A 15719-nucleotide genomic window follows, 5' to 3' on the forward strand; every position below is an offset into this window, starting at 1 on the left:
GATTCAGCAAATCACTTAGGCTGTGATTTTAATTGGTTTAACAATCTCTTGATCGAACTTTTGGTTTAAGAGCTCCGATTTACTCATGGATGGGTTTGGACTTATTAATCTAAGTTGTTAGGGGTTTTGCAAGATTTTAATTGTCATAACCTTTAACACAAAGTCCAAATTCGATCTGTGAGTTTCTTTTAGAGTTTCAGATTAGTTTACCTATGTTTGAGAAGATCTGAAACCGGACCACCACAAAGAAAGAAGGAGAGAGCTGCGGACTGCTTATTGTTTTTTTTTTTTGGGCAGCTGATGGCGCGTACTGTGGCTGAGCGTGAGGGCGCGTCTGAGATCGGAATGACACAGGGTTTCCGTCGCTGGATACGTCTCGTCAAGGGCTTCGATTTGATATCTGGATCGTCGTCTGGTTCCTTACGGTTTGAGAGAAAGATCGATTTGAAGTTGCACCAGAATTAGGGTTTTGAGCAATTGGCCGCGCGTATTGAAATGGAGCTTGAGGGCGCGTCTGAGATCAGATCGATGTGAAGTTTGCGGCGTTGGATTCGTATCATGGAGGGCTTTAATTTGATATATTACTCGTTGTCTGGATCCTTACGGTTGTAGAGAACGAAGGGTTTGAAGTTGCGGTGGAATTATGGTTATTGTGGCCGTCAGCTAGCTTCTAGGGTTTAGGGAGCAACTCGTGCTGATAACGTGTTATAAAACTAAGTGGGGAAACGTGTTTCTTTTTTATTAATCTTGACCAGAGGTCTTATATATATATATATATATATATATATATATATATATATATATATATATCAGGTCGTGTTTATCTTAAGTGGATAAGTATAACAGTCGATAAGCATTATCTCCTGCGGTCGGTACGGTCCTGGTCGGTCCGGTTATGTCGATCACAATCTGGTACATAACAGCATTCATTTAAACTTAATAAAATTACGAATAAATAACTAAAACCGACACGCATTCTCCCATCAGCATAAAAAACGGCAAGCAATCCTAACACTTGAGTTTTAGTTATACTAGGGTTTTGAACATAACTCGAAACTATATAACAAGCAACCAAACCCTACAATCGTCTCCCTCCTCTGCTTCTCTCATCTTCTACCGCCTCTATCTCTCAAAACCACGAGAGATTCAATATGCCTTCATTAGCTTTATCCGAGGAGAAGAAGATGAAGAAGAAGCCGACAGCCATGGAGATGGAGACAACCACACCAGAGCACGACTCCAAGAAGAAGAAATCGAAGAAGCTGAAGCTCTCCGACTCCTCCGACGGAGAAGACTCCGAGAAGAAGAAGAGCAAGAAGAAGAAGCGCAAGGCCTCTGCTGAGGAGAGCAGCGATTCGGGCTCTGAGCTCGTGGAGCCGTTGGAGAGCTCGAAGAAGAAGAGCAGCAAGAAGGCGAAGCTGAGCGTTGAGGAAGAGGATGTCAAAGTTCATAACCCCAACGCCGTTTCGAATTTCAGAATCTCTGATCCGTTGAAGGAGAAACTTAAGGAGAAGGGTATCGAGGCTCTTTTCCCGATTCAGGCGAGCACTTTTGATATGGTTCTCGATGGTGCTGATCTTGTCGGAAGGGCTCGTACTGGTCAGGTATTGCTTTTATAACGCATTGGTCTCTGTAAAGGTCGAGGCTTTATAGTGCTTAAGTTAGTTACTGATTAGTTCTGAGCTGAAAGTTTGATACTTTTATTGTCATTATTATGTTTGTTTGGTCTGAAATCTTCAAAGTGTGAAGCTTTAGAATGTCTTAAGTTAATCAGTTTTTACCGCTTATCTGAAAGTTTGATACTTTATGGCATTTTTAGTTTAATCAATGTTTGTTTGGTCTGAAATCTTCAAAGTTTGAGGCTTTAGAGGCTTTAGAGTGTCTAAGTTAAATCAGCTTTTACTTTTGAGCTGAAAGTTTGTTACTTTTATGTCATTTTAGATTAATCAATGTTTGTTTGGTCTGAAATCTTCAAAGTTTGAAGCTTTAGAGTGTCTAAGTTAAATCAGTTTTTTACTTTTTAGCTGAAAGTTTGATACTTTATCTCATTTTTACTTTAATCTAATGTTGGTTTAGTGTAATATTATGTAATATTATGTTATTGCTTTTATAACACATTTTTCTCTGTAAAGGTCGAGGCTTTATAGTGCTTAAGTTAGTCTGTGATTAGTTCTGAGCTGAAAGTTTGATACTTTATTTTCCTTATTAGTGTTTGTTTGGTCTGAAATCTTCAAAGTTTGAGGCTTTAGAGTGTCTAAGTTAAATCAGTTTTTAGCTGAAAGTTTGATACTTTATGTCATTTTTAGTTTAATCTTATGTTTGTTTGGTCTGAAATCTTCAAAGTTTGAGGCTTTAGAGTGTCTAAGTAAATCAGTTTTTAGTTTTGTGCTGAAAGTTTGATACTTTATTGTCATTATTAGTGTTTGTTTGGTCTGAAATCTTCAAAGTTTGAGGATTTAGAGTGTCTATGTTAATCAGTTTTTACTTTTTAGCTGAAAGTTTGATACTTTATTGTCATTTTTAGTTTAATCTTATGTTTGTTTGGTCTGAAATCTTCAAAGTTTGAGGCTTTAGATTGTCTAAGTTAAATCAGTTTTTACTTTTTAGCTGAAAGTTTGATACTTTATCTCATTTTAGTTTAATTAGTGCAATATTATGTTTGTTTGGAGGAGGCTTTTGCTGATCGTATGTGGTGTGGTGCAGGGTAAAACATTGGCTTTCGTGTTGCCTATACTTGAGTCATTGATCAATGGACCTTCGAAGAACAAGAGGAAGAATGGGTACGGCAGGCCACCAAGTGTTTTGGTGCTTTTACCAACCAGAGAATTGGCCAAGCAGGTAAAGGCTTTTTGAGGGGATTTTATTACAAATTATTATGAAGCAAAATTAGTTATTATTGATGGGTACGGTGTTGTTACATTGTGTAGGTGTTTGCTGACTTTGATGCATACGGAGGATCCGTTGGGTTAACTTCTTGCTGTGTCTATGGAGGTGATCCTTACCCTCCTCAGCAGAGCAAACTCAAGAGAGGTGTTGACATTGTAGTTGGAACACCCGGTCGTGTCAAGGATCATATCGAAAGGCAAAACCTTGACCTGACCTATCTTCAGTTCCGTGTTCTCGATGAAGCTGATGAAATGTTGAGAATGGGATTCGTGGACGACGTTGAACTTATCTTAGGGAAAGTTGAGGATCCTAAGAAAGTCCAGACGCTTCTCTTCAGTGCTACCTTGCCAGGATGGGTTCAAAACGTGCGTCCTCCTCCCTCTTTACTCTTTCTTCACCGTTAAAGCTTACTTGTTACCTGATTATCTTTTTTCTTGCTACTCTACCAGATTGCTTCGAGGTTTCTGAAACAAGATAAGAAGACTATTGATCTCGTTGGTAATGATAGAATGAAGGCTAGTAACAGCGTTAGACACATTGCTCTTCCCTGCAGTAGGCAAGCCATGTCTCGCTTGATTCCTGACATCATCAGCTTATACAGCAGGTAACACTTTAATAATTACTAAAAGATTAATTGTTTAAGTCTCTTATACAAATTATTTATTATTATTGTTCAGTGGAGGTAGTACAATCATTTTCACCGAGACTAAAGACCATTGTTCTGAGCTTGCTGGTTTATTGCCTGGGGCTAGAGCTTTACACGGTGACATCCAACAATCACAGCGTGAGGTAATGTTATTGTACTCTCTCTCTTATCTTATCCTCTACTGGAATGGCTCAGGCAAAGCTTAATGATGACTCATGTGTTTGTAGATTACTCTTGCTGGATTCAGAAAGGGAAAGTTCTCCACATTGGTTGCTACAAACGTCGCTGCTCGTGGTCTAGACATCAACGACGTGCAGCTAATTATCCAGGTCAGTAGCAGCTCTAATCATTTTTGTTTAACCCTTCTTTGGTGTTCTAACAGTTCTGTTTTGTTCTGTTTTCAGTGTGAGCCTCCACGTGATGTTGAAGACTACATCCATCGTTCAGGCCGAACAGGGAGAGCAGGCAACACCGGAGTTGCTGTCATGCTGTACGATTCTAGAAAGTCTGGCGTGTCGAGGATTGAGAAACAAGCTGGGATAAAGTTTGAGCATGTTTCAGCGCCGCAGCCTAATGATATCGCCAAGGCTGTTGGTATGGAAGCTGCTGAGAAGATCACACAAGTCTGTGACACTGTGGTTCCTGCGTTTATGGCCGCTGCCAAGGAGCTGCTGGAGAGCTCTGGTGTGTCAGCAGAAGTACTCCTTGCTAAAGCTCTCGCAAAAACCGCGGTTAGTTTTTCTTTTGAAGCATTGTCTTTAGTCCTAAAAGGAGAGTACTAAAGAGTTGTTTATTTTGCAGGGGTTCACTGAGATTAAGAAAAGGTCGATTCTAACATCAATGGAGAACCATGTCACACTACATCTTGAAGCAGGGAGACCCATATACACACCAACGTAAGCTCCTCTCTCTCTGCTTGTGAAAAGAAAATAAATACTAATATGATTTGTGGTTCTTTGCAGAAATGCATTTAATATGCTGAGGAGAGTCTTACCAGATGACAAGGTTAATCTGATTGAAGGGATGACTATGACACTAGACGGAGGTGCGGTTTTTGATGTTGTGCAATCAGATGTAGACCAGTTTATTGCTGCTGGACAGAAGAACGCTGGGAGTCTGAGCTTGGAGGTTGTCAAGGAGTTGCCTAAGCTTCAAGAGCGTGAACCAGTGCAGAGAAGATTTGGTGGTGGTGGGGGTAGGTTTGGTCGTGGAGGTGGTGGTGGTGGTGGTGGTAGATTTGGTCGTGGGGGTGGCAGAGGCCAGAGATGGTGAAAAACTCCTATAACTTTCGCTACTATTACTACTTTCTTTCCATGGCTAAATCTATTATTATTATGTGTTTTTCCTCTTCTCTTTATTTTGAACAACTTAAAAGGGGAAGTTCTTTGTTGTCCCCTTATCAATTTTGTGTTATTTGAATGATAATGATGATAAAATTATTAATTCATCAGTTACACTTTCTTCATGGTGAATGATCATTTCTATGCTATAATTATAGTTAAACTATACTAACCAATACAACTAGCATGAACATGATTTAACTGGCTAGTTTGAACTAGTTTCTTACTATGGCAAAATCTATTGTTTTTTTCTTCTTCCTGAGATTCTTCTCTGTGAACAACCTTAAGGGTAAGATTTGTCCGTCTACCTTTTTTTTTTTTTTGTCAACTTGTCCGTCTACCTATCTTGTGTTATTTGAATGATAACAATGATAAAATTATTAGTTCATCATATATCGTTTCTTCATAGTTGAATTATCTTTTCTAAGCTATAAATTATAATTAAATACTTAAACTATCCATTTTTTTTTCTTTTTTTTTTTGATAAAAACCATTTTTTTTCTTTCTGAAAGATACTATAAACTATCAATTTCAAGTGTGGTAAAACAGTAAACTGATCAGAGAAATTGATGCGATTTCGAAGATGTGAAAATGATTTATCTTAGTCATAGAAAGAAGCTGAACAAAAAAAAAGTCATAGAAAGACAAAAGTGTTTATGTATTTTTGCAAGTTCTCTGTTCTTTTTAGTATAGCTGGTAATTCGTCAGTGTGCATGAATTTCATATTATACGTAAATCCACCAAGGCTTTCCTTTAATTATAGTACCTTAACACTTTATTATCTTTATTCTTTCCTGATATATAATTGCCAAACTTTAAATTAGTTTCAACCAATGACATCGACTTGTGAACCCATAAAAGGTCTCTTGTTTTAGTGCACAAAAAGAGAAAGCACAGAAGTATCCCCTTACAATGTCATTGTCGTTAAATTCTTTAGTTTGTCTCATTCTTTCTGCAATTCAGTTACACTACAATAATTCGTCAAGTAAATTGTGTTAAATCATTCACATTAGTAATAGTCTCATTCTTTCTCCAATTCAGTTAGATTACAATACTATCATCAAGTAAATTGTGTTAAATCATTCACATTAGTCTGCGACTTTTCAACCAATGAAAAAGACTTGACAACGACTTGTGTACCAAGAAAGGTCTCTTGTTTTAGTGCACAAAAGGAGAAAGCACAGAGGACTAAGTTTTCTCCCCTTGCAATGTCATTCTCGTTGTTTCCTGTAGTTAGTCTTAATTCTTTCTCCACTTGAGTTGCATTACAATATTTCATCAGGTAAATAGTGTTAATATCGTTTACATCAGAGAAAATATTCCATTGCTAACTTAACTCTATGATCTGATGCTATTTTGCATTTAACAAAACAACTTGTTACAGACTGTAATTAAACTTCAAAGAGCTTTTTTTTTTCTCAACCCAAATCCAGTTTTTAATAGTAACTAGGAAAAAAAATAATGAATTCAATTAGGTAACTTTTCTCGACCCTCTAAATAAATATTCTAATAACAGTTGACAATTTTTGTTATCTTGATTTGAATAAATGAAAATTTAGTTGGGAGAGAGAAAAAACAAAGAAATATTAGAGTATTATTCAAGCTTTTCAAGCAAACATGTCAATTCTACACAGTAATTCGTAATTAAATAGTAGTATTAGATAGATATATACTTATAGTTGCCAAAAGAAATTTGTGCTAGATATATTTTAGCTTTTTAAGATAATATAATTAGTGGTGTAAAAAAAAGATAATAATTAGTCTAATAATGCAATTACTTTTTGAAAAATAATAATGCAATTATTAGCACTATAAATTTGGACAAGACTGAAGTATCAGTTTCATACACAACAGAAGACTTATAATCCAAAAGACAACAGATATGTCTGAACCATCTCAAGCCTCTGATCGTTACACCACACCTGAACCCTCCCCGCAAATCCCCGTCGTATCCAAAGACATTACCGTTAACCTCTCAAAGTCAAAAATGATGCGTCTCTATGTACCCACAGCCGCACCAAACGGCGGCGTTTCTCCTAAAAAACTCCCTCTCGTTGTCTATTACCACTGCGGAGGATTCACCGCCGGCAGCATCAAACTCGACCTCGACCACAACTTGTGCAACATTATGGCGTGGAAGCTCAAAGCCATGGTCGCGTCAGCTTCGTACCGGCTAGCTCCCGAGCACAGACTTCCGGCGGCGTACCTCGACGGAGTGGATGCTGTGGAGTGGATTAAATACTCGGACGACGAGTGGATCAAATCTTACGCTGATCTCTCTAACGTGTACCTCATGGGGACAGGCTCCGGTGGTAACTTGGCTTACAACGCTGGAATCAGAGCCGCCAATCTAGCTCCCTTACGTATCCGTGGACTGTTCTTAAACCAGCCCTTATTCGGAAGCGAAGAGCGTTGCGAGTCTGAAGTCAATGCGGATCCTCCAAGTATACTCAACAGCGTAGACGCCCACTGGAAGCTTTGTCTTCCTGTCGGAGCTAACCGGGATCACGAGTACTCGAATCCGACGGTGGGAGATGGACCGGACATAATGGAGGTGATGGGACAGAGGGGATGGAAGGTGGTGGTGAGTGGAGTAGAAGGAGATCCGTTGGTAGATAGGCACAGAAATGTGGCGAAGTTGATGAAGGAGAAGGGAGTTGATGTGGTGGAGCATTTTACTGACGGCGATGTTCCTAACCTCATTGATCTGTTTGCTTCCATCCGCAATGTCATTCACTCTTCTGCACCGTAAAGGTTTTTTAAAAAAATCCATAAAATATTTACCGTATGGCGCCATATCTTAGGCCGATTTAAATATTTACCTTTTTAATGTATTGGTTTGTGTAAAATTTTATAAATAAGAAAAATATTGGAGACCCAAGAGGCTGGCTCTCTCTATTGTTAGACATCTCTTGTTTTCTATTCACCAATGTTATGGAAGGCCTGTTTAGTGGTGGTTTATTAATGGTTTTACTCAGTTGATCGTTCAAAGTTTTAGAGATGGCAAAGTATACAGATTAATAGAAAAAAGATTTGTAATAACTATTCAGCATAATACAAAGAGTATTGTTAAGAGCATGAGTTTCATTAAAAAGTAGTATTCTTGAGTCCTCGTAAGTCAAGTAAAATTCTCAATTGTACAATGATATCTGTGTAATATTTCTTATCACTTATAATAACATGAGAGTACTTCAATGTTCCACACTTGGACGAACAAGGGCAAACGGATGCTCCTTTGGAGATGATTTACTTGTATATTGAGTTATAGATTAACTGAAGGGTTTTAAATATAGATTGTATTCTCTTCTTTCTTTTTTACTTTGACAACCAGATAGTATTCTCTTATTAAGTGGGTAAGGATTACAATCATAAAACAAAATTACAAATGATTACCTCACACGATTTGATGATAAATATATAAACATTATAATGTATTATATTTGAGGACTTGTTAAGAAGTTGCGTAAACTTCAAGAGCTAGAACACGGTGGTGTTGGTAGATTTGGTTGCGGTGAAAACTCTAACCAATGATCAAAACGCTATAGTCTCAGTACTACTACTACTACTGCTTTCTTGCTGTGGCAAAATTTATTATTTGTTTTCTTCTTTTCTTCTTAGGAACAATTCTAAGAAAATTATTTTGTTTTTGCACTATCAATTTTGTGTAATTTGAATTATAATGATGATAAAAGTATGAATTCATCTGTTACACTTTCTTCGCAGTGAATGATATTTCATATGGTATAATAATAGTTAAACTGCTACCCATTCACGTGTTGGTAAAACAGTAAACTGATCAGCGAATACTTGTAGAATTGATATGCGAACATAATTTATCTTGCAAGTTTGGACTAGCCATTGAAAGACAATAGTTACTTACCTAACGGTTTTTGCAACTTCTCTATTTTTTTGGTCTAGTTGGTAATTCTTCTGTGTGCTTGAAATTAAAAAAAAAACACAATTCTATGCATTTGCATAAAACTAAGGGTCTTAATTGTAGTGTATTAACGCTTTATTATTATTATTATGTTTTCCTGATATATGATTTTGCCAAGCTTCATATTAGTTTTGTACATTGAATTTTCTGCAACTTTTCAACCAATGAAAGAGATGCAACGACTTGTCTACCAAGATAGGTATTTCTTCTTGTTTTAGTGCACAAAAAGAGAAAGCACAGAGGACTAAGTTTTCTTCCCTTGCAATTTTCATTAATTGTCGTTGTTTCCTGTAATTAGTCTCTTTCTTTCTCCACTTGAGTTGCATTACAACATTTCATCAATAAATTGAGTTAAATCATTCATATCGAATATAAAAAATATTTTAGGGTGAACGTAAACTATATGATCTACTCGTTATTAGTTTGCATTTTAACAAAAAGACAACATTTTATTCACTGTAATTAACCTTCAAAAGAGCTTTTTTTAAACCCGAATCCATTTTTATAACAATTACGAAACCAGTGAACGCAATTAGATAATTTTCTGACCCACTAAACAAAGTATTAGACTCTCAAGCAAAAATATATCATTTCACACTATAATTCGTGATATCAAGCTTTTGTTGAACAAAATAATATTCAAATATTTAATTACTAATATATTATAGCGCCTATAAAAGCGGGACAAGACCGAAGTATCAGTTTCATAAAACACCAGAAGACTTACAATTCAAAAAAGACACAAAGTATGTCCGAACCATCTCCAGTCTCCGATCCTCTCGCTTTCATAGGCATCGTAAAGAATCCAGACGGCACCATCACTCGTGACCCACCAGATTCACCTGCGTCCCAGCCGCACCCGACCCCTCCCCTCAAGTCGTATCCAAAGACATTGTCGTAAGCCAACCACCAGACTCCACGTGGATGCGTCTCTACGTTCCCACAGCCTCACTACTCCGTCCCTCCAAAAAGAAACTCCCTCTCGTCGTCTACTACCACGGCGGAGGATTCGTCACCGGCAGCGTCGACTTCAAACCCTTCCACGACTTCTGCAACCTCATGGCGCGTGAGCTCAACGCGGTCGTCGCGTCACCTTCTTACCGTCTAGCTCCCGAGCACAGACTCCCGGCTGCGTACCACGACGGAGTTGACGCTCTGTTGTTTATTAGAACCTCCGACGACGAGTGGATCAAGTCTCACGCCGATCTCTCCAACGTGTTCCTCATGGGGACAAGCTCCGGTGGTAACTTGGCTTACAATGTCGGAGTTAGAGCCACCAATCTACTCGATCCGTTACATATCAGTGGATTGATCTTACACCATCCCTTCTTCGGGTGCGAGCCTGCTGTCGCTGTCGGAGACGTTTGCTGGGAGCTTTGTCTCCCTGTCGGAGCTAACCGGGACCACGAGTATTCGAATCCGACGATGGGAGATGGACCGGATTATATGGAGATAATCGGACAGTTGGGATGGAAGGTGATGGTGTGTGGAGGAGGAGGAGATCCGTTGATAGATAGACAGAGAGATGTGGCGAAGGTGATGAAGGAGAAGGGAGTTGATGTGGTGGAGAGGTTTACTGACGGCGATGTTCACGGTGCTGAGCTCGGTGATCCGTCCAAGAGTGCAACTCTGTTTGCTTCCATCAGAAGTTTCATTTCATCTTCTGCACCGTAACGTTTTTAAAAAAATAAGGAGGCTTATACTAGAGGCCCAGCCCACCCCAATATCTTAGACCCCTTATAAAGATTATCTTCGTGTATTAGTTCGTGATGATGATAAAGAATAATATTGGAGGCCCAAGAGGCTGCCTCTTTTGTTAGACATCTTTTGTTTTCTCTCCTGGAACTTGGCATGGGCATTTATATATTCCAGTGTTAGGGAAGACCTATTTTGTGGTTTAGATATGGGCTTTCTAATGATTTTATTTAGGAGATATCTGGTTTCAAGTTTTAAATAAAACAAATTATAGAAATTAATTGTTGAGGATTTTCTAAGCTATAGTTATACTTAGTAACTATCCATTTTAACTGTGGTAAAACATTAAACTGGTCAGAAGAATGCTTGTGAGATTAATTTCATCTGGAGGATGTGAATATAATTTATCTTGCAAATTTGAACTAGTCATAGAAAGAAAAAAGTGACTTTAACGTTTATGTATTTTTGCAACTTTTCTATTCTTTTCAGTATAGCTGGTAATTCTTCTGTGTGCTTGAATTTAGAAAAAGAAAAACAATTATGTACATATGCGTATATCTAAGGGTTTTAATTGTAGCACATGAACGCTTTACTATTTTATGTTTTTTTCTTTCTTGAAATATGATTTGCCAAACTTCAAATTAGATTTGTGCATTGAATTTTCTGCGACTTCTTAACCAATGAAAGAGACGTGACAGCGATTGTGAACCAAGAAAAATCTCTTGTTTAAATGCACAAAAAGAAAGCAAAGAGCACTACGTTTTCTCCACTTGCAATGTCATTGTTGTTGTTTCCTGTAGTTTTAGTCTCATTCTTTCTCCAAGAGAGTTGCATTACAACATTTTCATCACGTAAATTAGGAGTAAATTGAATCATTCACTTCAAGTATACAAATTATTTCAGTGTTAACGTAAAAGAATGATCTGTTGTTAATTTGCATTTTAACAAAAAGAACATTTTATTGACTGTAATTGACCTTCAAAAGAGCTTTTTTCAAAAACAAAAAATCCAGTTTCTATAATAATTACATAACTTTCGGACCCACTGACTATACAAAGTATTAGACTATTATCCAATCTTTTTCAAGATGAAATAAATGGAAAAATTTAATTGCTATTTTTTTATTGCCTATAAAATCGGACAAGACTCAAGTATCAGTTTCATACACAACACACAACACAAGACTCCGAAGATGTCTGAGCCATCTCCAGTCTCCGATCCTTACGCACATATGAGCATGGTAAAGAATCCAGATGGCTCCATCACTCGCGACCCCACCAGATTCACGGGCGTCCCAGCCACACCTGATCCCCCCTCTCCGCAAATCCCCGTCGCATCCAAAGACATCACCGTGAACCACTCAATCTCCACGTGGATGCGTCTCTACGTCCCCACCGCCGCACTAAACGACGACGTACCATCTAAAAAACTCCCTCTAATAGTTTACTACCACGGCGGAGGCTTCGTCATCTGCAGCGTCGACTTAAAACATTTCCACGACTTCTGCAACCTCATGGCGCGTGAGCTCAACGCGGTCGTCGCGTCACCTTCCTACCGGCTAGCTCCCGAGCACAGACTCCCGGCGGCTTACGACGACGGGAGGGACGCTCTGGAGTTTATCAGAACCTCCGACGACGAGTGGATCAAATCTCACGCCGATCTCGATAACGTGTTCCTCATGGGGACAAGCGCCGGTGGCAACTTGGCCTACAACGTCGGGCTTAGATCCGCCTTCGCAGCGGATCTAAGCCCTTTACGTATCCGTGGACTGATCTTACACCATCCCTTCTTTGGTGGAGAAGAGCGGTGCGAGTCCGAGATCACTCTCAAGAACGATCAGGTTTTTCCGCCTAACGTCGGAGACATTTGCTGGGAGCTTTGTCTCCCTGTCGGAGCCAACCGGGATCACGAGTATTCGAATCCGACGGTGGGAGATGGAGCGGTGAATATGGAGGTGATCGGACGGTTGGGATGGAAGGTGATGGTGAGCGGAGGAGGAAGAGATCCGATGATAGATAGGCAGAGAGATGTGGCGAAGTTGATGAAGGAGAAGGGAGTTGATGTGGTGGAGCGTTTTACCGACGGCGATGTTCACGGTGCTGAGCTCGGAGATCCGACCAAGAGTGAAACTCTGTTTGCTTCCATCAGAAATCTCATTTACTCTTCTGTACCGTAATGTCTTTTTTTTCAAAAAGGCTTATACTAGAGGCCAGCCCAATATCTTAGGCCCATTTAAAGATTACCTTTATAAATTGGTTTGTGGAAAATTTATAAATAAGAAAATTATTGGAGACCCAATAGGCTCTCTCTTTTGTTAAGACATTTATATTCTCCAATGCTGTAGAAGGCCTGTTTAGTGGTCTAAATAAGGGTTTATCGATGGTTTTACTCAGTTGATCATTCCAAGTTTTGGTGAAGACATATTATACAGATTAATGAATCTTTTTATAATAATTATTCAGCATAATACAAAGAGTATTGTTAAGCATATATTACTTGAATCCTAATAATGCATATACAATTCTAAATTGTAGAATAATATTTGTAATATTTCGTATCATTTATAGTAACATGTGAGAGGACGAACAAGGGCAAATGGATGCTCCTTTGGAGACCATTTATACTTGTATAATGATGAATTATAAGTTAATTGAAGGGTTTTAAATATAGATTTTTTTTCTTCTTTTTTTAAACAACTAAATTGTATTCTCTTATTAATTGTGTAGGGATTATAATCATAAACTAATATTACAAATGAATACCTCACACGATTTGATGATAAATATATAAACATAATGTATTATATTTAATTAAGGAGTTGCAGAAACTTCTTGAGGGAGAAGGAGAGCAAATAAGATTTGTTCGCGGTGGTGGCCAAGGTGGAAATCGATCGGTTTGGTCGTGGAGGAGGTGGGGGTAGATTTGGTTCGCAATGGTGGTGATGGTGGCAGAGGCCAGATCAAAAACTCTCTATAGTTTCTATTAAGGAAAGATGATCATATCATCAATATTGTATATTCTTGTAAATCAATCATCTAGATTTCCTCCTATAATCACTCTGTGTATGATGTATAAATATGTATACCTATGATTAATAGAATGTATCCTTTACATCACATATGGTATCAGAGCAGGTTTTACCTAATCTCTAATTTTTTTTTCCTCTCGCCGCCTTCTCTCTGTTTCTCATTCTTTCTTCTTCTCGTCTCTCTCATTTCTTCCTTAATGTCGAACTCACACACCAGCTCCTCTGTTGAAGTGGTTGTTCCTAGTGCAACCAACAACTTGCTTCACATCAACATGTCCAATATCACCAAGCTGTCATCAACCAACTACCTGGTCTGGAGCCGTCAGGTTCACGCCCTACTTGATGGGTATGAACTATCCCATTTCCTTGATGAATCAGCTACCGCACCGGACGCCACTATCACCACCGATGATGTCACCACACCAAATCCGGCTCATCTCCTTTGGAAAAGGCAAGACAAGTTGATTTTCAGTGCTCTTCTTGGTGCCATCTCCCAGAACATCCAGCCTATTGTGTCCATGGCGTCTACTGCAGCCAGTGTGTGGACAACTCTTGCGTCTACCTACGCAAAGCCAACACGTGGTCATATCAAGCAACTGATGAATCAAGTTAAACAGTGGACCAAAGATACCAAAACTGTGGATGAGTACCTACAAGGTCTCACCTCACGTTTTGATCAACTTGCTCTTCTTGGTAAGATTCTTGATCATGAAGATAAAGTTGACTACATCCTCCAAGGCCTACCCGATGAGTACAAGCCAGTGATTGAGCAAACTGAGGGTCGTGATTTGCCACCTTCTTTGACTGAGCTTCATGAAAAACTAATCAACTTTGAGGCTAAGCTTGTCATTGCCGCACCTGTTGTAGTCGCTCCCATCTCTGCAAACTATGTGAACCATGTTCGTCCCTCTCACAAGCAGCAGCACTACTCCAAAACGCAGCAGCAACGTCCTCCGCAGCACTGGAACAATGCTCCCACCACCACTCCAAATCGCTCATACAGGCCATATCTTGGCAGATGCCAGTATTGTGGAGTTCAAGGTCACACCGCCAAACACTGCAACCAGCTGCAACAACTCCAGCAGCATTCACAGATAGGCTTGCTTCCCACGCCTCAGTCCTCCAATCCAGGATGGAACCCGAGAGCCAACATGGCGCTCACAGCAGTCCCACAGCCTTGGGTCCTTGATTTCGGTGCTACACACCACATCACTTCCGACTTGAACAACCTAGCACTTCATCAGCCCTACACTGGTGGTGAAGAGGTTCTCATTGGTGATGGCAGTGGTCTCCAGATCACCAACACTGGTTCTCTTTCTCTTCCTACAAACCTTCAATCCCTATCTCTTAAAAACGTCCTTCTTGTCCCTAACATACATAAGAACCTGCTATCAGTTTATAAGTTGTGCAATCATAATAAAGTGTCTGTGGAATTTTTCCCCTCTCATTTTCAGGTGAAAGATCTGACCTCGGGGGCTCGGTTACTCCAAGGAACTACAAATAAAGAGCTGTATGTGTGGCCAGTCGTGGAAGCCTCTCCCTCATCGTTTTTTGCTACTCCTACTGTCAAAACATCCCTGTCTGATTGGCATTCAAGGCTGGGTCACCCCTCTTCTCAAATTTTAAAAACTATTCTATCTAAGTTTTCATTACCTGTTTCAGATTCTGTTTCCAAACCTTTGTCTTGTATTGATTGCCTTTCAAATAAAAGCCATAAGCTTTCTTTTTCTCAAACTTCTATCTCCTCCACTCGTCCACTAGAATACCTCTTTACTGATCTATGGACATCTCCTGTTGTTTCCATTGACAAATACAAACACTATCTTCTTATTGTAGACCACTTTACTCGGTACTGCTGGTTCTACCCTCTGCAACTCAAATCTCATGTAAAAGAAACATTCATACGCTTCAAAACCTTAACCGAGAACAAATTCCAAACCAAAATTGGTACTCTCTTCTCTGATAATGGTGGGGAGTTCATTGCCCTGCGCTCCTTTCTCTCTGAGTCGGGTATCTCACATCTCACCACTCCTCCTCACACTCCAGAACATAACGGGTTATCCGAAAGGAGACACCGTCATATTGTTGAAACTGGCTCTTCTCTTCTTCATCAGGCTAAAATCCCAAATACATTCTGGTCGTATGCGTTTTCTACGGCTGTATACCTCATAAATCGAATGCCATCAC

The 15719-nt window shown here is 39.3% G+C and overlaps 3 protein-coding genes and 1 pseudogene across 3 annotated transcripts; all 4 read left to right on the forward strand.

Annotated features, from left to right (window-relative positions):
- Nucleotides 1-1069: 1069 nt before the first annotated feature.
- On the forward strand, nt 1070-5004 carry LOC108812218 (DEAD-box ATP-dependent RNA helicase 7). The gene is made up of 9 exons (XM_018584410.2): nt 1070-1604; nt 2704-2838; nt 2928-3251; nt 3336-3490; nt 3564-3675; nt 3760-3861; nt 3937-4263; nt 4334-4428; nt 4495-5004. Exons 1-9 carry the CDS (start codon nt 1152-1154, stop codon nt 4802-4804), a joined length of 2013 nt encoding a protein of 670 aa, XP_018439912.1. The 5' UTR covers nt 1070-1151; the 3' UTR covers nt 4805-5004.
- A 1750-nt stretch (nt 5005-6754) lies between these two features.
- Nucleotides 6755-7624, forward strand: LOC108807832 (probable carboxylesterase 120). The gene has a single exon (XM_018580076.1). It carries the CDS (start codon nt 6755-6757, stop codon nt 7622-7624), a length of 870 nt encoding a protein of 289 aa, XP_018435578.1.
- Nucleotides 7625-9557: 1933 nt separating this feature from the next.
- Nucleotides 9558-10522, forward strand: LOC108807833 (probable carboxylesterase 120; annotated as a pseudogene).
- Nucleotides 10523-11652: 1130 nt separating this feature from the next.
- On the forward strand, nt 11653-12689 carry LOC108812219 (probable carboxylesterase 120). The gene has a single exon (XM_018584411.2). The coding sequence runs from the start codon at nt 11697-11699 to the stop codon at nt 12678-12680; it is 984 nt and encodes a 327-aa protein (XP_018439913.2). The 5' UTR covers nt 11653-11696; the 3' UTR covers nt 12681-12689.
- Nucleotides 12690-15719: the final 3030 nt, after the last annotated feature.

The sequence above is a fragment of the Raphanus sativus genome, chromosome 6 (genome assembly GCF_000801105.2).
Source record: "Raphanus sativus cultivar WK10039 chromosome 6, ASM80110v3, whole genome shotgun sequence".
Classification (NCBI taxonomy): Eukaryota; Viridiplantae; Streptophyta; class Magnoliopsida; order Brassicales; family Brassicaceae; genus Raphanus; species Raphanus sativus.

Excerpts from the sequence above, each read along its gene's own strand:
- LOC108812218 (XM_018584410.2), top strand. The coding sequence starts at position 1,152 with ATGCCTTCATTAGCTTTATCCGAGGAGAAGAAGATGAAGAAGAAGCCG. Across the intron at positions 3,491-3,563 it reads ATCATCAGCTTATACAGCAG|TGGAGGTAGTACAATCATTT; the intron begins GTAACACTTTAA and ends ATTATTGTTCAG. Across the intron at positions 4,429-4,494 it reads AGACCCATATACACACCAAC|AAATGCATTTAATATGCTGA; the intron begins GTAAGCTCCTCT and ends GGTTCTTTGCAG.
- LOC108807832 (XM_018580076.1), top strand. The coding sequence starts at position 6,755 with ATGTCTGAACCATCTCAAGCCTCTGATCGTTACACCACACCTGAACCC.
- LOC108812219 (XM_018584411.2), top strand. The coding sequence starts at position 11,697 with ATGTCTGAGCCATCTCCAGTCTCCGATCCTTACGCACATATGAGCATG.